The 27,514-nt window shown below is 36.2% G+C and overlaps 1 protein-coding gene across 1 annotated transcript in view; it reads left to right on the top strand.

Annotated features, from left to right (window-relative positions):
• KCNU1 (potassium calcium-activated channel subfamily U member 1) overlaps positions 1-27,514 on the top strand; it is a 132,687-nt gene that overhangs the window by 19,235 nt on the left and 85,938 nt on the right. Inside the window, exons 7-13 of the mRNA XM_060136355.1 lie at positions 3,677-3,847; positions 4,789-4,880; positions 7,354-7,464; positions 18,790-18,895; positions 19,943-20,025; positions 21,109-21,178; positions 24,466-24,618. Coding sequence (XP_059992338.1) covers positions 3,677-3,847; positions 4,789-4,880; positions 7,354-7,464; positions 18,790-18,895; positions 19,943-20,025; positions 21,109-21,178; positions 24,466-24,618 — 786 coding nt within the window. The remainder of the gene's footprint in view (positions 1-3,676; positions 3,848-4,788; positions 4,881-7,353; positions 7,465-18,789; positions 18,896-19,942; positions 20,026-21,108; positions 21,179-24,465; positions 24,619-27,514) is intronic.

Here is a 27,514-nt window from a genome sequence, read left to right as displayed (position 1 = left end):
AGAAAAAACATGAAAAATGGGTCATGTTGATTTAACGTACTGTAAAATTCATGCTCCTAAAGAAGGGGACACAAATACGGTATCAGAAAAATGTTTGCATATAAAGTATTGAATCTGTAGTTTAGAGGGTATACAGTATCCCAGGAGAAATAACCCTAAATGAGTCCAACCATAGTTTGGAACAATTACCAACCTTTAAGGGTAAGGAGAGAATCCAAGCAGAACAAAGAAAGGTCTATATTAGGGGGGAAATGAAACTAGCCTCAGATATCTTGCCAACATCAGTCAGTGCAGGAAGGTGACAGAGCAGTGTCTGCCAAGGTTGTGTGCGAGTGTAGCCCATCTGTCATTTTAAGCACATGGAAGAGAGAAGAGCATCATGAGTCCCTTTTAAAAATGACCTTGATGATAAAATCCAGCCACATAGGAGACGGGTCAAAACCAAGACCTCAAGAATGAGGAAACCATGATAAAAAGGAGTGATGGTGATTACTGACTGGATTGAAAATAGAACAAAGACATGGCCAAGGGAATTGTGGGTACAGACTAGAACACACATGTACCATGTAAAAATAATAAAACCAATACAAATAATGGAGAGGTAGGCACGGATGAGAGAGTGTCCTCCTGTCCTCCACCTCCATAGCACAGCTCACCTAAGGTTGAAACATAAGGTTTAAAAGTGTAAAGTTTCAGTTTTGAAATGTGACATTAAAAATAGATAATTCAATATATTCACATTGGCCCATAATCTTTCATCTTTAAGTTATTTCCCATCTGGGGCTGAGGGTCGATGCTAACATGGTCCAGGGCAAGAGCAGGGTGGCCAGGTAGACCAGCAGGAGTGACATAGAGGTTCCAATGAGGAACCTCTATGGGAGTGGGGAGGGGTTTGAAGCACTAAAGCAGTACCTCCGAAGAGGGTGAGTTAAATGGGAAAGGGTTATTTAACGTACTGTGAAGGAGATTTCTAGGTTGAAATAAGTTTAGTTTCAGTTTGTAAAACATGTTGTACAAGGGTATGATGGAAGCTCTGTGCTAAGATGTGTACAAGACACTATGGGGTTTTAGCTTAAAGCAAACTGTCCCAAGCAACACTTCAACTCCTGGAAAAAATATATGTATACACACATATGTATATACATATATATTATAGTATATATATCATATGATTTTTAAAATTGAAGTATAGGTGCTGTACAGTATTATAGGTTACAGTGTACAGTATCGTGATTCACAGTTTTTAAAGGTTACACTCCATTTATAGTCATTATAAAATATTGGCTATATTCCCCGTGTTGTACAATATATCCTTGTAGCTTATGTTATACCTAATAGTTTGTACCTCTTACTCCCTTACCCCTATATTGCCCCTCCCCACTTCCCTCTCCCCACTGGTAACCACTAGCTTGTTCTCTATATCTGTGAATCTGTTCATTCATTGTTATATTCATTAGTTTGTTGAATTTTTTAGATTCCACATATGGTATCATTCAGTATTTATCTTTCTCTGTCTGCCTTATTTCACTTAGCATAATACCATCTGAGTCCATCCATGTTGCTGCAAATGGCAGAATGTCATTCTTTTTTATGGCTGAGTAGTATATCATTGTATATATGTATACCACATCTTTTTCCGTTCATCTGTTGTTGCATACTTAGGTTGCTTCCCTATCTTGGCAATTGTAAATAATGCTGTTGTGAACATTGGGTTGCATGTATCTTTTTGAATTCGTGTTTTTAGGTGTTTTTTTTTTTTTCCAGATATATACCCAGGAGTGGAATTGCTGGGTCATATAGTTGTTCTATTTTTAATTTTTTGAGGAACCTCCATACTGTTTTCTACAGTGGCAGCACCAATTTACATTCTCACCAACAGTGTAGGAGGATTCCATTTTCTCCACATCCTCACCAACACTTGTCATTTGTGTTCTTTTTGATGGTGGCTGTTCTGACAGGTGTGAGATGACATCTCATTGTGGTTACGATTTGCATTTGATTTGCAACATGATTAATGATGTTGAGCATCTTTTAATGTGCCTGTTGGCCATCTGCATATCCTCTTTGGAAAAATGTCTATTCAGGTCTTTGGCCCATTTTTTAATTGTTTTTTTGATGTTGAGTCATAGGAACTGTTTATATATTTTGGATATTGACCCCTTCTCGGTCATATCATTTGCAAATATTTTCTCCCATTCAGCAAGTTGTCTTTTCATTTTGTAGATGGTCTCCTTCACTGTGCAAAAGCTTTTAAGTTTAATTAGGTCCCATTTGTTTATTTTTATTTCCTTTGCTTTAGGAGACAGATCCAAAAAACTATTGCTTCGATTTATGTCAAAGAGTATTCTGCCTATGTTTTCCTCTAGGAGTTTTATCTGTGTGATTTAAACTTGGTTTTCTTACAGTACAGTAGTCTTAGAAAGCAGTAAAGGCTCCACATCTGTGGAAGCTGATTAGTAGACTTTGCAACCAAATCTACTACCAGCCCTGAGAGTTAAGTATAGACATGCAGTCTCCTTATCTGGGAGTGGAGTATTAGAGGAGCCCACACTCTTAACCTACTCATCCAACTTAAGAAGGAGGCAGCAGTTGGCACACCACTTTGAAAAAGTGATCAGATACTTAAGCAAAGTACATTATTTCTAGTTTTCATTCTGGTTCTTAGCAACAAAACAAAAAACCTGCTTTCCCAGCCATCGCTAGCATTTTACCATTTCTCGTGGAAAAATGGAAATGGAAAACATCTAGGAAATAAGTACTATTTGGGGAAAAATGTCTAAAAACAGAAACATAGTGGAAATTTTGTATATATTCTATATAATTAATGTTTGTTATATATCATAACGATATATATGTATAAATTTATATATATATTCTATAAAGTGTAATGCCATTGCCTAAGTTACTCTTTTTGTTTGAGGTAAAAAAAAAAAATCGGATAAACCTAGGTTTCTTAAAATGTGAAGACTTAGGGGGAAAATCAGAGGAAGATTTTTCCAGAGTTTGTCTTTTTCTTTTTAATTGAAGTATAGTTTTTGTACAATATTATATGTTACAGGTGTACAATATAGTGATTCACAATTTTTCAAGGTTATACTCTGTTTATAGTTACTATAAAATATAGGCTATATTTCCCATATCCTTGTAGCTTATTTCAGAGTTTCCTTTTTATCACTGAAAAGATTTTTGCAGGGAGGGAGGAAAGTAATCTGGAAAGCTTGTTTGCTCTTCCTGAGACTCCAGCGTTCATGCGCTTAAGCTCACTGAGATCAAGTGCCCATTTAAGTGCTGCTTTCCTTCATGATGATCCTGATGTGATGTAAAATGAGGGTGAATAATACTTGCTCAGTCTGACAGCCTCTGAATCCCGTGGCTCCGGGATGGGAGGATGTGCCCACAGGAAAAGAGGTGCTGTCAGCCATTCCCCGCATTGAGCATCTCCACTGTGGGCTCAAGCTACACACCCCTCAGATGTGAGCAGTAATCACCATGAAGGGAAACAAGACTTCACAATTACTACCCACAATTTGCAAACCCTTCACAGCGACCTGGGAATCATTTACTCTTTCATTTGGATTGAATTAAATGAAACGAATCGGAAGTTGTGCTTATTCTTTATAAACTTGTCCTTGGATTCCATTCAGAGACCTTTCCTAAGTCTTCTCTCTTTGGACAGGTGGAAAATTCTGGTGATCCCTGGCTCAAAGGTAGAAATTCACAGAATATTTCATATTTTGAGTCCATTTACCTGGTCATGGCAACGACGTCGACTGTCGGCTTTGGAGATGTGGTAGCCAAGACATCCCTAGGACGGACCTTCATCATGTTCTTCACCCTGGGGAGTTTGGTAAAGAATATTTTTATGTCTTTTGAATATAGCTACATAAACGAAAAACATTTGGTTAATGGTGAGAAACAAAGTGATATAGGTTTGAGAGTGAATGTTGCATTATTCAGAGCAGGTATCAAATGAAAATGAAGAGATATGTGAATCCCATATTTTCCAAACTGCATCCCCTGGAGCACATGACGTAATTGTTCGAGTGCCAGGGATGAGGGTGGTAGACAAAGGAGAGCAGACGTTCCTAATTAGCCTCTGCATTGATTTGAGCAACCACATCTTCCTTCATCTTTTGCCCATCGGATTATAGTCTTTCTTCCAAAGAGGAAGGGGATTTGAGATTTGATCTGCAGGAAGTTGTGTTCTTTCCAGCCCAAATGAGTAAGCTCTCTCTAAACCAGCATTTTACTACAGATAAGTGAACATCTGTGCTTGGTTCAGGAGTGTGTCAAGGACAAAGGAAGCCTCCTTTTCTTTTAGTGACTTTAATGGCAATTCCTTAATAACCATCTCCGAGTTCTCCACTCTACCTTTCTGATATCCCCCTGTCCACATCATTGTTACATCCCCTCATTTCTGTCATTTTCCCTTAACCCTACTCTGTCCCATATGCTTTATTTTTTCCCCAAGCCCCAAATAGTATCAAGTGAAAGAGTCAGAAGGGCAGTTAGAAGTGATGACAGGAAAAAATGGGTGGGGAGGTTGCCTTACTGCTTGTCTTTGCTTTCATCTTTTTGAAGGATGAAAAGCAATTTATTAAATTTTAACCAAATCCAAAGGCTGAAGTAAAGAAGAAAACTGGTCTCCCTTTAAAAGCACAGTTCCCAGTCATGCCCTTCTTAGAAGAGAGAAAGTTTTACGTACCTGCTTTCTCCTCTGTAATCTTGGAATTTTGAAGTATCCTTGGAAGTAGTGAGACCTCAGGTTTTATTTGCCAATCATTTTAGGTTCTGTTTGCGAACTGCATCCCTGAAATGGTGGAACTTTTTGGTAACAAGAGGAAATACACCAGTTCCTATGAAGTGGTCAAAGGAAAGAAGTAAGTAGCTTTCAAGTATAATTTCTACAGTTTGAGGTATTCTACGAAGTCACTCTCCCTTTTGAAACACGATTGCCTGGCCTAGGTGGATATGTTGGCAAGGTCCTCATTCACTGAAGAGGGCTGGAATAAAAACCATGAGAAGATGTTTGCTACCTGATACGCACTACCCTCTAGATGCTCATAAGAGGATTAAATAAACTAGAATGACAGATATGTTGTCATTCGGTGTCACATGCTGATTGTGCCGATATTTGTCCATTCCTTATCTCAGACTGTTCTCTTCTATCCATTCCTGATTGTCTTACTCATTTGAACCATGTGGTTGACTCATGGCTAACTTTACATTAGGATCCAATTAGAGTCACAGTTCGAATTTAAAATAATTCAATTCCGTTGTCTTAGCCCAAACTCCCCTCAAGCTCATCCATGGGAAGAGGTTTGCTAGCGTGAGGAGGGGTTTCAGCCTGTCCTCCAGTCCTTCACAGATCACCTGTTTTGTCCATGCCACAGCTGTTCGTTCGCAGGAGCGAAGTGGATTTGGAGTTGTTTTTACTCTACTTCTCTGTGGATATATGTTACCTCCATTGCCATTATGATTTTTCATACCCAAGGAGAAGATAAGGAATTGGAAATCTCAAATTCAAAGCGATTCTTTTTTATTTAGTCTCTTACCTGCTGTAGAGGAAAGAGGCGCAGTGGAGATAAACTCCTTTGGAGTGATGTCTTAACACAGTTGGATAAAAACCAACATTGATCCAGGAGTATGAAGAGGAAGGTAACAAAAGGAAATGAATGAAAAACAAATATTGAAAACAGTGAAATAAGCTAGATAAGCCAAAGTCTAACCCAGTTCATCTCACACATGCTAAATAGGCCAATAAGGTCTGGAAAATATAAGTTTAACTTAGGCTAAAATTACGCTTTCCGTTTTCTTACATGACTAATGGGAGGAAAATAGCTTCTTTATGTATATGAAGCCTAAGGAAATTGACGGCTGTTTTTCACCATAGAAGTTACATGCATAGGTTTGTGGACCTGTGCTAGATGTCTCTCCATTGGACTCACTTTTTTTGTGAGCACTAGATAATTTTAGATGCAGAAGATAAACCAAAATAGCCTAGATTCTGGGGCTGCCTCAGCCATAGTATTTGACTATAGGAAAATCAGTGAGCCATTCCGAGCTCAGTCGTTCCTCTGAAAAAAGATGACACCAGCCAATCAGGAGTCAAGTGGCAAATCAAGTGAAATTAACACACGTGCAACTCCATTATAAATTATAAATAACCGAGAAAAATCTAGCAGTTACGATAGTTATCCTTAAATGCCTGAAAAGCTATGTGTAATTCAAATGTGTGGAATCATTCCCTACAGAAATCTTATGCTCCTTTTGTATACTGGAGATGCAGTCCTTGGTGTTTCTAAGTTTAAAATCTAGGTGGAACTTTTTTTTCTTAACATCTTTATGGGAGTATAATTGCTTTACAATGTTGTGTTAGTTTCTGCTGTATAACAAAGTGAATCAGCTATATGCATACATATATCCCTATATCCCCTCTCTCTTGCGTCTCCCTCCCAGGCTCCTTATCCCACCCCTCTAGGTCGTTGCAAAGTACTGAGCTGATCTCCCTGTGCTATGCAGCTGCTTCCCACTAGCTAGCTATTTTACATTTGGTAGTGTATATATGTCCATGCCACTCTCTCACTTCGTCCCAGCTTACCCCTCCCCCTCCCCATGTCCTCAAATCCATTCTCTACATCAGCATCTTTATTCCTGTCCTGCCCCTAGGTTCTCCATGACCTTTTTTTTTTTTTTTTTAGATTCCATATATATGTGTTAGCATACAGTATTTGTTTTTCTCTTTCTGACTTACACACTTCCTAACACCATACACAAAAGTAAACTCAAAATGGATTAAAGACCTAAATGTAAGGCCAGACAGTATAAAACTCTTAGAGGAAAACATAGGCAGAACACTCTATGACATAAATCACAGCAAGATCCCTTTTGACCCACTTCCTAGAGAAATGGAAATAAAAACAAAAATAAACAAATGGGACCTAATGAAACTTAAAAGCTTTTGCACAGCAAAGGAAACCGTAAACAAGACGAAAAGACAACCCTCAGAATGGGAGAAAATATTTGCAAACGAAGCAACTGACAAAGGATTAATCTCCAAAATATACAAGCAGCTCATGCAGCTCAATATCAAAAACACAAACAACCCAATCCAAAAGTGGGCAGAAGACCTAAATAGACATTTCTCCAAAGACGATACAGATTGCCAACAAACACATGAAAAAATGCTCAACATCATTAATCATTCGAGAAATGCAAATCAAAACTACAATGAGGTATCAAATACCAACTTTTATTTCAAACTAAGTTTAAGCTAATTGTCCATCTCTAAATCTAGACAGGAAGATACTTCTGTTCCTGGGATGAACCACCTCCCATGTTTTCACTTTCTAGGTTCATTGTGGTCTGTGGAAACATCACTGTGGACAGTGTGACGGCTTTCCTGAGGAATTTCCTCCGCCATAAGGCAGGGGAGATCAATACTGAGATTGTTTTCCTGGGAGAGTAAGTGTATCTATGTGACCCGCGGGCAGGGAATACTTGAAGTATGTGTGAATATTTGTAATGGAAGAAAATTGCCCTTGCGTTATTAATTTTTAAAATTCGGAAATAATAGTAAGCAATAAGTAAGGAAAGAGCAGTTCGTGACCAGAGTTAACCTCTGAAAATATATCTTGCCAGGTGTTTTTCCCAGTGAAACACTGGGAAATGCCTATTTAATACAAAAAGAGTTTTAAGTAGGCAACATGGTTTCTAACTGTTCTGTTTTACTATTTTGGTTCCTAGTGAGATTGAGCAATTTTTGTGTGTTTTGATGGTTTGTGGGTTTTTTGAAATGGCTCTTCATTTCTTTTATCCTCTTTTCTATGAAGAGGGTCCTCTGTTACTTTGCTGACTTTTAAGCCTCATTATATTTTTATATTAGCTGCTTTGTGTCATATGCTGTAAATATTTTTTCCTCTCCCTTTGCTTTTTAATTTTTATGCATGCTTTTGTTGTACATCGAATACAGAAGCATCCGGTTTACATGGACTCTAATCCATTAACTCTTTCCTTTTGGCTTTCTGCTTTTCTGACATGCTTAGACCCTTCTGTCCTAGAATTAAGTAACTATCGCTCTAGCATTTTTAGTTTTTCATATTGAAATGTTTTATATTTAAGCTCTCTGGAAGTGACTTTGTGTAATGTGTAGGGAACTAACTTCTTTATTTTTTTCCAAATGGTCTATCCATTATCCAGACATCACTCACTAAATAAGTCACCCAGATATGAAATGACATTTTGATTTTATCCAGGATTGCCTATCAGATCACCTCGGCCTTCACGCATTTCATAGTTGAACACTGTACTCTCTTTACATCTGACACCTTCAACCCACCGTTACCTTGGGCTCTCAGGTGTGAGATAACCAGTAAGCATTTTGAATTTCTTTATGGTGCTGTTGACAGACAGCCAAGAGTTCTGCTTCAGGATCATTGTCATGCCTGTCTTTTCAATAATTTGTGTATTACTTGAATCCTTACTTAAAAAATAGTAAAAAAAAAAAAAAAAAAAAGAAAAAAACCAAAGTGCTAAAACCAGTGATAAGAGGCTAATAATTGTAACCCAGCTGAGACAAAGAGGAAGTCATTAAATGTGTGGAAAGTAACTTCTTTTATCTGCTGATGTATTTTCATAGACTAATGTAGGTTATTGTAGGTATTCGTCAAGTTAATGAATGAAATTTCTTAAATGGTACAAAATGTTGGAAGTGTCTATGTAGAATTTTGTCAGTTACATCTATACTCTGAAGACTCCAAAATTGACGTCCCCCACTAGACATTCTCTGTGGCTTCATAGTCACACAACTAATTGCTCACTGGGTATTTCCACCCCAGTGTTTCAAAGGCCCCTCAGACTCAACATTTTCAAAAGTAAACTCATGATTTAATGTCCAACTTTTCCATCTCACAAGGCAAATTAAAAAATTTAAAATTAAAAAACAAGAAGGAAAGGAAACAGCTTTTCCTGTCTCAGCAAGTGGGACCTCATCAATGCCGCTCCTTAAAACAGAAAACTAGGAGTTGTCTTTGACTTTACTGTCTCCCTCAAACCCTGTGTACATGTTCATCATCAATTGAATCTCCTACATAAATCCTAATTCTACCATTTTGTCTCCACTCTCACAACCGTATTCAAAGTTCCTATCTTGTCTCTCCTGAACTTCTGTAAAGGCTACTTTATTGAGCTGTTCTTTCTGCTCAGAAGCTCTTCAGCTTTGTGTGACTGATTTATTTTCATCTCCCAGCACTCAGAGTCCTTCCCTGGCCAACTTATCTACTTCTAATCCTCCTATCTCATCACTCCATTTATTTGCTTTAAAGCAATTATCACAGTCTGTGATGGTGGTGGATTTTCCTTTGGTGCAGAGGTTCACATTACCTTTCCTTACTGTACATTCATGCTGCTCCTCTCAATAAACCTGTGCTGGCCTTTGACTTAACTTGAGAAATAGAATTCAGCAGAGGGAAGACTGTGGTAGATTGTTTTTTAAAAGATGGCTACCAGAAACCCCTCCCAAATGTTTACACATATTCTCCTCCTCCCATCAAATGTGGAGTCTTCTAGCTTCCCTTCTATTGATCTGGGCTGGCCTTTTGACTCATTTTAACCAATGAAACATGTGTAAATGACTGAGCCAGTTAAAGGACCAACCCATAAAGAGCCTATCACCTTCTGCGCTCAGTGTCTTGAAACCCTGGACCACTATGTGAGAAGTTCACCTCCTCCTCCAGGGGTAGGAGGCCCATCCAGCTGCCAGCTCCTCCAGAAGCCCAGCTGAGGCAACAGACCTGTAAGTGATGCCATCTCAGAGGTTCTAGCCCACTAGAGCTCTCAGCTAAACAGAGTCATGTCTCCAACAAAACTGCATAGAGCAGAAGACTCACCCAGCTAAGCCCAGTCAAAACAAAGAATTTCAAGAAATAATAACTCATTATTTTAAGCCACAAAGATTGTGCTAGATTTTGTGCAAACCTAGGTAACTGATACAGAAATTGACACTTTTCTTTCTTTGGTTACTTATTATTTAAAGCAAAACAATATCTAAGATATTATATTATAAAATGTCATAAAGGTAAAATATTAATTTATGTTTCTATAATTCAGGATAACTAGTAGCATTCAACAAAAACTAACTATGGCTAACTTAACAGAAAAAAAATTTGATATTATATAGCTCTCAAAACATCCAGAAGACCGGATAACTAGGCTTAGAGAATATACAACAGTGAATAATGATGAGATATTTATTTCCTTGAGTAATTTGTATTGTTATTGTGCCTGAGTGGGTACATAAATATTGATTTATCATTCTTTATATTGAATGCATACATCCTATACACTTTGTGCAGTTTTTCACAATCAAATGAAAAGATGAAAACTTTCTAGAGTTGAAAAAAGATATCAGTTCTCAGATTGGAAAGGTGCAATAATGCTGATCAGGATAAATGAAAATCATGTACACACAGGCACGTTGTCATAACATGTAAGGCAGGGGTCCTGAACCCACCTGTCCGCAGCCTGTTAGGAACTGGGCCGCACAGCAGGAGGTGAGTGGCAGGCGAGCGAGCGAAGCTTCATCTGCCGCTCCCCATCGCTCACATTACCGCCTGAACCATCCACCGCCCCACCTCCCATCCATGGAAAAATTGTCTTCCATGAAACCGGTCCCTGGTGCCAAAAAGGTTGGGGACCGCTGATGTAGGGGTCACCTAATTCAGCAGTTGTTGAGGGATGGGGCAGATCCATGTAGGAATCCAGAAGATAGTACTATTCCAGAAAGTAATATAGGAACATAACTTATACATCAAATCGCAAAATACTTATCACCAAATATTTAACCCCTTCCTATTTTTCCAGTCTTACTGCTCAGAGATAACTATTTCTTCTAAGTTTAAATCTGTTTTATCACTCTTTTGACTCCTCAGTTGTACACAGTATTTATTCATCACCTGATATTTTGCAGATGTATATTATTCATCCCTCTGCACCACTTTCCCTTCTTCAGTTGTTCCATTATAGTTATCTTCTAATTTGTAATTACAGTGACAGTGTTTATATCATTATGGCTGATACATGTTGGTCTTTGATAACAGTACATTTCCTCAAATTTTTTTCTGGTACTTAATGATCGCCTCCTTTTTATATGTCTATCATTAAATATTTTCCGGTAGATATATCACATGCATAGCAATAAATATTTTCTAACTTTTTCAACATTAAATAATCTCACAAGAACAAAAGTTGAGTGAAAAATTCCCAAGAGTTGCACAGGAGTCACTGGAGCGTAGAAAAAATATCTTAGAACTTACATTTATTTTTAAAATAGCAAGGTAATAATTAAGCAGCATGTTTAAAACTCTTTATCCCAAATTATAACTCAGAAAGAAAATTACATAGAATTACAATACACATTAAAATGAATTACTATGAAGTGAACACCCATGTAACTACCACCCAAATCAAGATATATTCTATTGCCAGCACCCCAGGAAAACCCTCCCCAATAATAACCCAATCTTTCGTCCCTACAGATAATTATGATTTTGACTTTATATCTGACATTTATTAATTATCCTATCTCCTATGTTTATTTAGAATATTTAAGTTTTTCCTGTTTTTAAACTCACATAAATGGAATATAAATTTATTTACCTCAATGCGTTTGTAAGATTCATCCTTGTTGCAGCTGGATGTAGCTGTACCTATTCATTTTCATTGCTGTGTAGTAGAGCATTCCATTATATGAATACACCACAATTTTTCTTAATCCATTCTACTGTTGGTTGACATTTCTCCTCAATTTTGTCTATTATGAAGAATGTTACTTTGAAAATTCTTATATATGTGTCCTGGTCCCCAGGCATTAAATTGCAGGGTAGTAAATCTTCCTGTAACAGAACTGTCAGTCATTCAAAATGTTTTTTTCTGGTCTGCACTTCCACCAGCAGCCCTGAGAGCTCCTTTCACCATATACAGCCTTACTACCGCTTGGAAATGTAGCTTCCCATCCTACCTAACACTTAGAAACATCAGTCTTTTTAGTTTTAGCCGTTCTTTGGGATAATGTTTTGCAAGACAGTGTATCTTATTGTGGTTTATGATCTCATTTTTCTGATTAGTAATGAGGCCAAGCATATATTCATATATATAAGCCATTTGGGTTCCCTCTTATGAAATGGCTGTTATCTTGCCCATTTTTTAAATTGGAATGTAGTTGATTTACAACGTCGTGTTAGTTTCTGGTATACAGTAAGGTGATTTAATATATACATATTCTTCTTCCTATTATTTTCTATTATGCTTCTTTTTGCCCATTTTTATCCTAAATTAAGTGCAGATCTGCCAGTGACAAGCTCTTTTTTTTTTAATGTAAAGACATCTTTATTTTCTTTTTATTCTTGAAAGATAATTTTATGGATATAGAGTTATAAGCTGCCACATTTTATCCTTAAGAACCGTGAAAGTATTATTCTGTTGATTTCTGGCTTTTGTTGTCGCTATTAAGAAGTCTGTTAAACTATCTTCTTTAATGAATTATCTTCTTAAAAAATTATGTGTTGTACTTAATGTGAAAGTATGTTATACATTTACTATGATGTGTGTAGTTTTGAATTTCTGATAATTTATTGTGCTTAGTATTCATGAGTCTTCCTGAGTCTCCGGCTTGGTGTTTTCCACCATTTCTGGAAGATTCTCAATTATTTCTTCATATATTGCCCTTGTCACTATGTTCTTTCTCCTCCTTTTCTGGGAATTCAATTATGTTAGTCCTTCTTTTACTGTGCCAAATATATTTCTTACCCTCTGTTTTGTATTTCTCCTCTTTTTTGTATCTCTGTATTACATTCTGGATACTTTATTCTGAACTACCTTCCAGGTTCCTACTTCTCTCTTTATCTGTGTTTAATCTATTTACAAACTCAATTCATTGAGTTTTTAATTTGAGTTATTGTATTTTTCAGTTCCAGAATTTACATTTGGTTCTTTATCAAATATTCTCTGTTTTCATAGTTTCTTGTGTTTCCAAGGTTACCTTTTATTTATTTCAATAAAATAAACATAATTACGTTGTAGTTTGTGTCCAGTAATTCAATGTCTTAAGTCCTTGGTTTTTCTTGTCTGTTGTTTCCACTGGTTGTTACACATAGTATCTTCTTTTCTTTGTGTGCTTTTTTGTCTTAGATTATGTGCTTATTCTTCTATTAAAAAATATTTATGGAAATAACTTGTTGCCTAGAAAAATATTACATTCTTCCAGAGAGGACTTATTTTTTAATTTTATTTATTTATTTATTTATGGCTGTGTTGGGTCTTTGTTTCTGTGCGAGGGCTTTCTCTTGCCCCGTTGTGGCAAGTGGGGGCCACTCTTCATCGCGGTGTGCAGGCCTCTCACTATTGCGGCCTCTCTTGTTGTGGAGCACAGGCTCCAGACGTGCAGGCTCAGTAATTGTGGCTCACGGGCCTAGTTGCTCCATGGCATGTGGGATCTTCCCAGACCAGGGCTCGAACCCGTGTCCCCTGCATTGGCAGGCAGATTCTCAACCACTGCACCACTAGGGAAGCCCCCAGAGAGGATATTTATTTACTTCTTCCAAGTACAATGGGGCACTTGTGCCTTAGAACCACGTAAATCCAAATTCAACGCTCGATGTTCACTGTACTACCCAGGTGACAAACTCAGAATGAAAGTACATCTGAAAACTAATTTATTCAATTTTACACTTCTTCTATGCCTGCATACCTTTGTTATGCCAGGTTAAAATTTGGAGAAGTTACTAAAGTCTTCATTTTGTGTGTCAGGGGAGCTGGAAGTTTTTGGACCCCTTACCCTATGACATCACCAGAATGTTAGCTCAGTTTGGTAGCTGTATCTTCTGAATTACTAAATGCTTTGCGGGGTGGGGGGACTGGACTTAACCTCTAAGACCTTGATTTCTTCTAGATTTTGGCCTGGAAATTCTTCACGGTCTGGTTATATCTTTCATGATTTATTAGATGTTTTTATATTTCATCCAGCATTTTTATATATCCTTAGTAGAAGGTTGACTGAAATTATCTAGTTTACTATGCCTGAAAACAAAGGCCCCAGCTCTAGTGATGTTTAATATATGAAAACATGCAAAGCTCTCACTTGTTCACATACGTTTTAAGGGAATAGGGGAAGTTTTACTCAAGAGGATTGACAAATTCAGAGAATTTCCAAATATTGCAGTTGATAGTGGGCCAGATAACAAAAGTATTGTATAGTCTATTATAAGGATTTGGCTTTAAGGAAGTTGCCTTTTCTCCGAGTCAGTCCTGAATTCTTGGAGGATTTTCAGCAGAGGGATGACATAACTAGATTTAGTTTTCTTCTTTAGTGTTGGGAAATTAGAATTGGATTTATCGTAATTCTTACAACCACCTTTGTACTTGACTTATACATAAGCACATTTTGGTTGTTTGTTTTTGTAAGTAGCTGTTTTTAATAATGCTCTAAGTACCAGTACAGGAACTCACCATCAAGACAAAATTTAGGACAGAACCCGTATCTAACTATATGATCCTACCCACATTTCATACTGCTCTCAGTTGTTCTGTACATCATCATCATTCTTTATCTCTCCTATAGTTTTATTGCAATTATGTACAGTCTTAAAATGTTTATCTGTGTTTAACTTTACAGAAGGAAGATCACACCAGTGGAATCTTGTGGTACTTAGATTTTCCTCATTTTATATTTCTAAGATACACTCATTTTTCTGAGTGTTGCTGTAGTTAATTGTTTACTGTTATATGATATTTCATTGACAGAGTAAACCTTAGTTTATTTATCCACTCTTGGTGTGATTTGCATTGTTTCTAGATTTTTCTATTGGAAATAAGTTTATTATTAACATGGCTTATGTATGGCTCTTAGTGGACCTGTGCAAGAGTGTCTGTGTATGTGTGTGTGGGGGGAGGGTGGTTTAATGGTGTGAAGAATGTGAATGTTCATTTTTAAGAGATAGTATCATTTTTTACTAGTGGTCGCACCATTTTTCAAGCTTATCAGCAATCGGTAAGGGACTTTGTGTAGTTGTACATCTGCATTCTTTCTAACAACTGGCGTGGTCATACTTGTTAATCTTTGCAGTGGAATCAGTGTAAAGTGGAATCTCATCGTGGTTTTGATTTCTAAGCCTCTTATCACTAAGTATGGAGCTTCTCTTCATGTTTATTAGCCATACATGTTTCCTCTTTCCGTGAAAAGCCTACTCATGCATTTTACCTGTTTTTCTATTGGATTGTTTGTGGGGCTTTTCTTATTTAATTTCTAGGAGTGCTTAATGTATTCTTGACACTAACTGTTCATCAGTGATCTGAATTGCAACTATATTTTTCCAGTTTATAACTTGTCTTTTCACTGAGTATGAGAAGTATTTTGATATTCAAAAGTTTTTAATATTATTATAGTTCAAATTTTCAATCATTTCAATTGTATTTAATGATTTTATTTTGGTGTTTGTTTAGGAATTTTTCCATATCCCAGTATTTTAAAGATATTTAATTACATTTCCTATTAAGAATTTTTAATTTTTGTTGATGTTTAAATTTCTAATTATACTGGAATTTCTTTTTTTATGGCATGAATAAAACTTCAGCTTCTTCCATAGATAACCATTTTATCAATGCTAGTTATTGAATAAACCCTTTTCCCCTCACTGATCTGACATGGTACCAGTATAAATAGGTCTATTCTGTGTTTTTTAAAATCAATTTATCTCTTACTGCATTAATACTATGCTTTTTTAATTGCTAAAGATTCATAATTAATCCTTATACATCTTAGGGCAGGTTTTCCCTCCTTGCTCTTCTTGTTCCAATAGTTGACAAGCTCTTCTTGGCCCTTTATCTTTCATATAAATTTTATAATCATTTTATCACGAACTATGAAAAACCCTGTGGAAATTGATGGGAGGAATCTAATTGAAAGTTTGGTTTAAAATTGATTCTTTGTGTTACAAATTCTTTCTAACTCTGACTATACTATGGTTGTCTACTTATTTAGATCTCATTTAGTGTCTCAATAATATTGTATAATTTCCCAGGCTTGCTGTTTATTATATATTATGTAATTTTACATATGTATATATGTAATAAATATATGTGACAAATATTTATATATATTTATAAGTACTTGATATTTTCTGATATATTTGAAATAATGTCTTATTGTATTTTCTACTTGTTTGCTTTTGGTATGAAAAACCAGAATTGACCTTTGTGTATTAATCTTCCATTCATCCATATTGTTAAATTAGCCTCTATTTATTTTTCTGTAGTGTTTAGGGGTTTCTATGTAAATAATCATATTAGTTCAGATAAAGAGAGTTTATTTCTTCCTTTCTAACCCTTATGTGTACAGTGTATCTTTATTTTCTTATTGCTCTTGCTAAGACATCAAATATAATGTTGAGAAAAAAGCAATAGTTGTATCTCTTCTTCATTTCTCATTTTAAAGAAAACTTTTCTAATATTTTCCCACTAAGGCCATCCTTTTTATTTTAAAGATACTCTTTATTTGGTTAAGGATATTCTTTTCTCTTCCTAATATACCATGAGTTTTATTTCTTAACTGTGAAAAGATATTTTAATCAACTTTTTTTGTTCATCTGAGGTGGCTGTGTAATTTTTAATTTGTTAATGTGATGAATTAAATTAATAGTTTTGCTATAATGGTTATTTTGGCTTTGTAGCATTTGTTGGGGACCATTCTCTATTTTTAAGGTGTTTGAAAGACTTTGTATAAAAATGGGATTATTTGTTGCTTTAAAGTGTGGTAGAAGTTGCCTGCTAAACCATTGAGAACTGGTGGTTTTAAAAATTGTGTTTAGTGTGTGGGTCTATGTATGTGTTTTGTTCGTTTTTGTTTAGTTTTGAGAGATTTTAAACTAAACTTCATTTCCTTTAATAGTCTTCTAGAGTTAGTTCTGGTAAGATCTATTTTTAGTAATTTGTCTATTTTGTCTGAGTTTTAAAAGCTGTTGCATTTGGTTGGTTGATGTATTCTTTGATTATTATTTTTAATCTCTACTTTGCCTGTAGGTATTTTTATCTTCTTTCAATATTATGAGTCATTTTTGTCTTCTCTTTTTCTCCATCAATTTTACTACAGCTTTGCCTATTATATGAGTGATTTTTTTCTCAAAGAACAAGCCTTTGTCTTTGTTCATCTTCTCTCTTTTATTTTTCTTTTCTATTTCACTGTTTGCACTCTTGTGTTTATTGTCTCTTTTCTTCTTATTTCTTGGGTTTCTTCCAATATTAATGTCCAAAGTTGTAACTTTCCCCTAAAGCAGGCTTTTATTGTATCCAAAGACTTAGATATTTAGTGTTTTCACATAATTAATTTCTAAGAATTTTATAAATTTCATTATAATAGCTCATGAGATTTTTAGCAGTCTGTTTTTCAAAATTTCCAACTATGATGAATATTTTTAAATTTTTTTTGTTATTAACTTTTACTTTAATTGTACTGTGATCAGAGGTCATTATATATACAGCAGCTTTTTTTTTGCAGTGTGTTGAGGCTTTCCTTATTGGTCAAGTAAATTATCATTTTGGTAAATATTTGTGTGCTGTTGAGGAAAATTAGAATTATTCACAATAGCCATTATATGGAAACAACCTAAGTTTCCATGTATGGATGAATGAATAAAGAAGATGTGGGGTGTGTGTGTGTGTGTGTATATATATATATATATATATATATATATATATTTGAATGATATGAAATATCATTCAACCCTAAAAAGGAAGGAAGTCCTGTCACTTGCAACAACATGGATGAACCTGGCAGGCATTATAAGGTGGTGAAATAAGCCAGAGAGAGAAAGACAAATGCATGGTGTCACTTATATCTGGAATTTTTTTAAAAAGCCACACTTACAGAAACAGAAAGTGGAAAGATGGTTTGCCAGGGTCTGGGGATTGGGGGAAATAGGGAGAGGTTGGTAAAAAGAGTACAGACTTTCAGTTTTAAGATGAATAAGGTCTAAGGATCTAACGTAAAACATGGTGACTATAGTTGATAACACTGTATTGTATCACTGAAATTTGCTAGGAGAGTAGAATTTAAATGTCATCACCCCCCAAAAAAGGTAAATATGTGAGGTGATGGATGTGTTAATTAAATAATGGGAGGGATCCTTTCACAGTGTATACATACATCGAATCATCATGTTGTACACTAAATATCTTATGATTTTAACTGTCAATTTTGCCTCAATAAAGGTGAAAAAAATTTAAATTAGATATCTTAAATATTGTTTGCAGAATTTATAAATATCAAACTTGATTATTTTTTCTCCTTGATCTGTCAGTAATTGAGAGAGATGCTTTGAAATCTGTCATTACAGTGGCAGGTTCATGTATTTCTCTCATTTTGTTAAAATTTTTTGTATATTTAGAAGCTATTTTATTAAATTCATAGTTGTTTTAGAATGCTATGTCTTTTTGAATAATTGAAATGTTTTCATTGGTCCTGAACTTCTTTGTTCTTAGTAATTCCCTCCCCCCTTTTTTTGGCATTAATCTGATTTGTATTTTTTCATGTCTCTGTGATTGATTGCCCCTGAGCTTCAGACCCATTTCTGGAATTAGGCTAGTGGTGTCCACATCACCTAAGCACGTGGATTAATAATGGAGGATGGATGTTTTCCAAGAGAAGATTAGAGTTTTTATTAAATGCACTAAATAATGTAACAGTCTCTAAACCAAAGCCAATCTTCTTTTTCCATACCTGGCACTATGCTCTTTATCCAGGGTTCCTCCTTCTTTGGAATTGGAAACCATATTTAAGTGCTACATGGCCTATACAACTTTCGTTTCTGGATCTGCACTGAAGTGGGAGGATCTGAGGCGAGTTGCGGTGAGATCTAGTTCTTTTCCTCCTTGTCGTTTTCCTAAGCTGCAGCAATTAAGACAATAGTGTGTATTGCTCTTCCCAAAGGATTACTCTAGACTCTTGAATTGGGGGAAATACAACTTCTTCAACTTTAAAAACTGATCATAAAGAAATGTTAGTAATTGACCTCCAAATCCTTCTTGACAGATACCAAGCAGACCTCACTATTTACCTACATTTATATTTAAATTTTTTAATTTCACTAAATTCTCTATCTAGAACAGTTTTATGTTATCAGTCTAAGACATCTGAAAAAGTTGTGGATAGCAGAAGTGTGTTAGATCTTTCTATCCAAGTGGGATTCTTACCAGATGACAGATTTCTAGGAGTCTGTCAGCTTTTACCGGCTTCTCCTAAACACACTGATATGCCCTCTGATAGGAAAGGCATGAAGGAAAATCGCAGAGATCCCAGTTAGGCCGAGACTAAAAGAGATGAGCAACAGCCAACCCTCTAGACATCTTGCGTTTAAGATGAAGGCCAACTTCCTCTCATGTTTTAGGTTTCTCACAATCATATGGAGCAAAAGGTTCAGTTTTTTAAAGCAGAGATCTATAGAGTCAACACAAAGAATTGAAGCAAAAATTGACAAACACAGTATAATCTTTCTCCTTCCTGCAACTTGGGGTTATAAGAGCCACTTCAGTAATTTTTTTGCTATTCTGAAAGGTTAATAACTATACAGGAAGTTGCTTAAAAAGATCTTATTACTCATCACTAGTCATAAATTGACGTTTCTGGATCATAGGAAAAATATCCTTATGCACTTGTTCCATTTTAAAGCAACCTACATCTGTGTTGGAGACTCTGGTCCGTCTATGCAGCCCCTTTCAGCATTTGCTGGACTGTGATTCTGATGTAAAGACATCCTTATCACAAGTCCTTCCCAAGTGTGCTCTCTTCCTTTCTGGAAATTGTATGATGGAACCATGAGAAAGCCCCAAAGGGGAACACGTAAGCATTTCCCGTATATAATTAACAAGGTGGCTGCTGTTTAATCTTGAAGAATAGGTGGACTCTGCAGAAGCTTGCCTGATTATAGCCAACCCTCTGTGCAGTGATTCACATGCTGAAGACACTTCAAACATTATGAGGTAAGAAGCTGGCACTGTGTCTTACATGCTCAATGCGGATCTTATTTTTACCTCTTTTAAAATAAAGCCCCATGCATAGGACTAAACAGATGTCATGTATCACAGCACAGGGTTCATCATATTCCAGGTTTCTGCCTTATTTTTTGGCCCCAGAGACTCTGCGGATGTATGAAAAAGGAAATCAAAATAGAGTTTACTGTGTGTCAGTGTGCTTCTCCACTTACTTTGCTGGAGTTCCTTAGGGATAATAGCTGTCTAAATTTAAAAAGCAAGCATACGAATAACTGATAACCGTTCGGATAGCACCATTCTGACTAACAGCCCCTCAGAAATAAAGACGGCATTTGTGGTTTGTGAACCTTATTCTTAGACTTTATTTACTGGGGTTTTTCTCCAGTAGTCCTAGTGAAAGATTGTGCATGGTTCAGTGTGATGTGCTTTTGACTATTGGCAGTATTTTCAAGATGGCTAGGGTTAGTGTTACCATCTTGAACTGTGAACTATCTATGAGCAGGAACTCAATTTGTGGTAAGAGATTCAAACTGTCATTGTGAGGGCAATGCCATTGTACCTAACCCAGATGAACTGTTGGCCCCCAGAGCAAAATAAATACACGTAGCTGAAGGTGACTCTACAAAAAGCAAGAGAAGCCTGAGAACTTGTAACGTACAGTAAATATAAGATAGATCTTAGTTTCTTAATTTGTAAAATAAGAAAGTTGGATTAGAGAGTCTGTTAGCTACTTTGAGCTATAGATAGCAATTCAGTCTCTGTTTTTTTCTGTAATTAATGTGTTTGAGTTTGAAGACTAAAATATATGAAACTGATTATTTCCTCCTCAGGAAGTGCTCCCAGAAGACCACTCTTAATACCAAAAGCTTACCTTTCCATAGATTTAATTTACTAAGTCACTGAAACCATAGCACTCTTCCATGTGTGTGCTATTGAAGATCATAACAATGAACTTTATAATGTGCTCTTTTCCTGTGCTTACCCACACATCAACTTAACTTTGAATTGAATTATATTGTAAAGACATTGGATATGGCACATCACTAATGAGCATATTTGTTATTTTTGTAGGGTGCTCTCTATCAAGAACTATTACCCTAATACCAGAGTCATCATACAGATACTGCAGTCCCATAACAAGGTATTGTAACATTATAGCCTGTTCAGTCTCCTCCCCTTTTAGTCTGTAGAACTAAATGAACTTAGTTCATCTAAGTAATATATGAACTTATTATTTTATAATGAGTCTACACACAAAAAGCTTTTGCCAGTTGCAGGTGAAATTTGGAGCCCCATTAAGATTGTTAATTACATAAAAACGTAGATTTGGAAAGAGTTATGTTTACATACTTTAAAAGCTATTGCCTGATGGTCTGGAGTCCAGTCATTCTGAATTTAGGTGCTGACTGAGATTCTCCCCTTGGGGCCATGGACAGGTCTTGGCACACCCTTAAGTACTGGGAGCCACTAAAAATAAAGTAGGCAGATTGGACAATGACAAGGGTTTGAGAAACAACCAAGGGCTAGGGCAGCGTTGAACAGTAAGACTCATCTACTACACAAGTCCACTCATTCAAGACAGGGAGAGGTGGCTTTTTTGTCCAATGCACAGAAACCAACACAGAGAGTCAAATAAAAGGAAGAAACAGAGGAATATCTTCCAAACAAAAGAACAAGACAAAACCTCAGAAAAAGACCTTAATGAAAAGGATATAAGCTACTTTTCTGATGAAGAGTTTAAAGTAACAGTCATACAGATGCTCACTGAGCAGGAGAAGAATGGATGAACAAAGTGAAAATTTCGACAGAGAGATAGAAAATATTAAAAAGTACCAAATAGAAGTCACAGTGCTGAGGAATACAATAACTGAACTGCAAAAAAAAACATAATAGAGAGGTTCAACAGCAGACCAGAGGAAGCAGAAGAAAGGATCAGCAAACCTGAAGATAGAATAGAGAGTGTAGACCTCACATAATCAGAGCAGCAGAAAGAAAAAAGAATGAAAAAGAGTGAAGATCGCTTAAAGGGACTTATGGGACAACATCAAGTGGACCAACATTCACATTATAGGAGTCCCAGAAGGAGAAGGGAGAGAGAAATGGGTAGAGAACTGACTTGAAGAAATAATGGCTGTCAACTTTCCTAAACAGATATTCAGATCCACAAAGCCCAGAAAGTTCCAAATAAAAGGAACCCAAAGAGATCCATATCAAGCACATTCTAATTAAAGTGTCAACAGTTGAGGACAAGGAGAGAATTTTAAAAGTAGCAAGAGAAAAACAACTTGTTACATATACGGGAACTCCCATAAGATTATCAGCAGATTTTCAACAGAAACTTTGCGGGCCAGAAGGCAGTGCCACAATATATTCAAAGTGCTAAAAGAAAAAGAAAAAAACTGCCAACCAAGGATACTTTACCCAGCAAAGTTGTCATTCAGAATCAAAGGAACGATAAAGAGGTTTCCAGACAAGCAAAAGTTAAAAGAGTTCATCACCAATAGACAGACCTTACAAGAAACGTTAAAGGAACTTCTTTAAGCTGTAGTGAAAGGGGTAATTAGTAAAAGGTAAACATATGAAAGTATAAGTCTCATTGGTAAAGGTAAATATATAGTAAAATTCCAAATATTCTAATGTTGTAAAGGTGATAGATTAATCACTTACAAAGCTAGTATGAAGATTAAAAGACAAAAGTAGTAAATAACTACAATAATTTGTAAAATGGTACATAAAATAAAAAGATGTAAATTGTAGTATCAAAAATAAAACTTGGGTTGTGGGGATAAAAATATAGAGCTTTTGATGTGATCAAACTTAAGTTACTATCAACTTAAAAGAGACTTGTAGGTTGTTTTATGCAAGGTTCATGGTAACCACAAAGCAAAAATTTATAGTAAAAAGGATAAAGAGAAAGGAATCTAAGCATACTGCTACAGAAAGTCATCAAATCAAAGATGAAGAGAGCAAGAGGAGAAGAAAGGAACAGTGGAATTATAAAACTTTCAGAAAACACTTGACAAATGGCAGTAAATACATACTTACCAATAATTACTTTAAATATAAATGGACTAAATTTTCTAATCAAAAGACATAGAGTGGCTGAATAGACAAAAAAAATAAGACCCATCTATACGCTGCCTACAAGAAACTTAGATATAAGGACACAGACTGAAAGTGAGGGGATGGAAAAATAGATTCCATGCCAATGGAAAGCAAAAGAAATCTGGGGAAGCTATACTTATATCAGACAAAATAGACTTTAAAACAAAGACTGTAGTAAGAGAAAAAGAAGGGCATTACATTATCAAAAGGGTCAGTCCCACAAGAGGGTATAACATTTGTAAATATTTATGACACCAGCATAGGAGGACCTAAATTTATAAAGCACATGTTAACAAATCTAAATGGAGAAATAGCAATACAGTAATAGTTGGGGACTTTAATACCCTACTTTCTTCAATGGATAGATCATCCAGATAAAAAAATCAATAAGGAAACATTGGCCTTAGACAACATATTATACCTCATGACTTAGACAAATACAGAACATTGCATTCAAAAGCACCAGAATACACAGTCTTCTCAAAAAGTATTAAAAAAACCCTAAATCTTGCCATTTGCAACAACACGAGTGGGCCTCAGGGGCATAATGCTAAGTGAAATGAGTCAGACAGAGAAAAACAAATACCATGTGATCTCATTCATATGTTGAATAACAGCAAAAAAGAAACCCTGAGCTCATAGATTCACAGAACAGGTTGGTGGTTGCCAGAGGTGGGGGTGGGCAAAATGGGGGAACAGGAACAAAAGGTATAAATTTCTAGTATAGAAGAGTCATGGTGACTGTAGTTAATAATACTTTATTTTATATTTAAATGTTGCTAAGGGAATAGAATTTCGAAGTTCCCATCACAAGAGAAAATACCTTGTAATTACAGTAGTGATGGATGTTAACTGGACTTATTGTGGTCATCCTTTGACAATATATACAAATATTGAACGTTGTACACCTGAAACTAATATAATTTTATACGTTAATTATATTTCAAAAACATAAAACAAGCGAACAAAATGATTGCAAATTCGGGGAACTTTCTTGAGGTATATTTCTTTCTAATATTTGACTTTCTTTTCTTTTACTGAAGTACAGTTGATTTACAATATCGTATTAGTTTCAGGTGTACAACGTAGTGATTCAATATTTTTATAGATTACACTGCATTTAAGTTATTACAAAATAATGGCTATATTTCCCTGTGCTGTACGTTATGTCCTTGTTGCTTGTTTACTTTATACATAGTAGTTTGTATCTCCTAATCCCCTTCCCCTGTCTTGCCCCTCCCTCTTTCCCTCTTCTCACTGGTAACCACTAGTTTGTTCTCTGTATCCACAAGTCTGTTTCTAATACTTTATACCATGAAACAGGTTTTTCTGCCAAAGATCCCCAGCTGGAACTGGAATACTGGAGACAACATCATCTGCTTTGCTGAATTAAAGCTCGGATTTATCGCCCAAGGCTGTTTGGTGCCAGGCTTGTGTACCTTTCTAACATCTCTATTTATTGAGCAAAACAAGAAGGTAACCTTGGAAACTGATGTTGAATCTTGGCTCTATCCCCATGTCCTCATAAATTAATATCAGGAATAGAAAATAAAAATTGAGGGAAGCAAAAAGGCCCCAAGAAATGAGATTTGACTTCTACTTGAGCTGGGAAGGGATTGAGACATCTAGATTGAAGTCCCAAGTACCACACTGACCTTGAAGAAGTTGTTTATCTTATTGTTGCCTAAGAATATTTACCTGCAAAATAGAAATCATAACCCTGCTTCCTCCCAGCAATCCATGACGTTATGACAGTAAATGTATTCATAAACGTAGAAGAACTTTGAGTTATTGAAGGTAGAAATATAAATAAAGGTTATGTTATTAGTGGAGAAATCATACATTTAAATATATGTTAAATACCAAGTAATTGACATAATAATAAATTATATTCATCAAAGAGAAATAATAATACAAATAATATTAAAATCTAATTTTCCGGGTTATTTTGGGATATTCTATGCAGTAATAATAATAGTAGCCACATGTTGAATGCCTACTGTGTGTCATGCATTTTAAGTACATTTTGTGTTTCCCTCAATATTTCAAGGTAGTATCCCAGTCATGGACGCTAACTAATAGTACGTTAGTAAGTAGCAGATGTAGAATTGTCTGACTTACAGTCTCACCACTATGCCCCGTGCCTCTGGCTGTTAAATATCTTCTCCCAGTCTTCTACATCAGGTCTTTTTTTTTTTTTTTTTTTTTTTTTACGCGGGCCTCTCACTGTTGTGGCCTCTCCCGTTGCGGAGCACAGGCTCCGGACGTGCAGGCCCAGCGGCCATGGCTCACGAGCCCAGCCGCTCCACGGCATGTGGGATCTTCCCGGACCGGGGCACGAACCCGTGTCCCCTGCATCGGCAGGCGGACTCTCAACCACTGTGCCACCAGGGAAGCCCTACATCAGGTCCTTTGATACCTTTGTTTGAGACAAAATAAATGGCTAAATGGACTACTGGGATGAAATACTGTAGCACATAGTATGCCTTCCAAATGCCATCTCTGTGAAATGCTCTGGGAAAGATGTTCTAACCCTCATCTGGGCCTGGTATCCTATTGTCCAGAACCTCTCCAGAGAGACACCTTTCTCTCCATTTAATTATGCATCCACCTTTGCCTCTTCTTGGCTTCTCTTTGCACTTTATTTCCTTTGTCCAATAAATTTAAAAAAATCTGTACACCTTTTCTGGTCCCTTCCTTGGTGCTGTTAAGGAAAAGCAAAAGAGGTATGAGATTCAAGAGATACTCTGATCAGCAAAATGCTAACCGGAAACCACAGCATTCTCTAGTAATTCCCCCTGTGAATGCGAGGAGATGCCATATACAGAGAAATAAAATCGACCATCAGGCAGTAGGAATGAGCCTTGGTGATGATACAACGAACATGCTGTAACCTTCCCTTAGTGGTCACTGTGTGTAGCCCAGGAAATGGCTTGTGAGGACATTGCCTGTGTGTTGTAAGCTTAGAAAGTGCAGGATAACTGCAATACGTGTTGTGAGGATTGTGATTTTTAATCTCTGTGTCTAGAGAAAATAGAGTGTGAACTCTATATGAAACCTTTGTCTCCTTCATGAAAATATAGAAGGTAAGAGATGTACAACCTGCCCTGTTGTGGTTTTATTGCTGTTGTTGTTTGTTGGGTTTTTTTTTTTATTGTTTGTTTATCTAAAGTTGGAACCTCCTCAGTGATGATGGTCACCTGTCAATATTCATAAGGTGGCTTTTGGAAGATAGGAATTAAGAGAGATTTGTGGTCATGAGGATTTTTTGGTGGCGGGGGGTGAAGTCTGAAACTCTCTTTCAGAAATTCTAAACAGGGCAAGATTTTTGCATGTTGTGCTCTGCTCTGGTGATTTAGATTCTGTAATTAATTAAATTAATTAACTAAGATTAATTTAGTTACTTAAACCTACTAACTTAGGTTTAACGATCCGGATGCTAGTGTCTTATGTCCAATTTTGCTCAGATTAGGCACTTAAACTTTCTCTGTCAGTTTCTGCATCTATGAAATAAGACTTGCTCATCTACTCATAACCTGATTTTATCCAGGTATTGAGTGAATATTTGTAAAACTTCTGGGCAGTCAGATTAGAAAGCCTTAGGTCAATGCCATGTATTCTGACTCTGTTGATCTATATTGATTATATGGTGAGAAATCGTAGTCTGAGGAGCATCTCCAGTTGGTTCTAGGCACAGAGGATTGCCTTAAACTTAAATTTAGATTAGATCTAATCGAACTGATTTTTTCATGCTCCCGATTCTACTATCCAAATCCAAAATCCATCTTGTGATCCTGTTTCCCGTTCTGATTTTAAAAAAAACTGACTCAGGTCCATCCACCTCACTACAGGTAACTCAATTTTGTTTCTTTTTATGGCTGAGTAATATTCCATTGCATATATGTGCCACATCTTTATCCATTCATCTGTTGATGGACACTTAGGTTGCTTCCATGTCCTGACTATTGTAAATAGTGCTGCAGTGAACATTGTGGTACATGTCCCTTTTTGAGTTATGGTTTTCTCAGGGTATATGCCCAGTAGTGGGATTGCTGGGTCATATGGTAGTTCTATTTTAAGTTTTTTCTAGAGTCTGTCATACAGAGTGAAGTCAGAAGGAGAAAAACAAATACTGTATGCTAACACATATATATGGAATCTAAAAAAAAAAAAATGGTTCTGAAGAACGTAGGGGCAGGACAGGAATAAAGACGCAGACGTAGAGAATGGACTTGAGGACACGGGGAGAGGGAAGGGTAAGCTGGGACGAAGTGAGAGAGTGGCATGGACATATATACACTACCAGATGCAAAATAGATAGCTAGTGGGAAGCAGCTGCATAGCACAGGGAGATCAGCTCGGTGCTTTGTGA

This window comes from Lagenorhynchus albirostris, chromosome 21 (assembly GCF_949774975.1).
Source record: "Lagenorhynchus albirostris chromosome 21, mLagAlb1.1, whole genome shotgun sequence".
Classification (NCBI taxonomy): domain Eukaryota; kingdom Metazoa; phylum Chordata; class Mammalia; order Artiodactyla; family Delphinidae; genus Lagenorhynchus; species Lagenorhynchus albirostris.
Note: the sequence above shows the minus strand (reverse complement) of the source record. Positions and strands in the feature narration are given on the sequence as shown.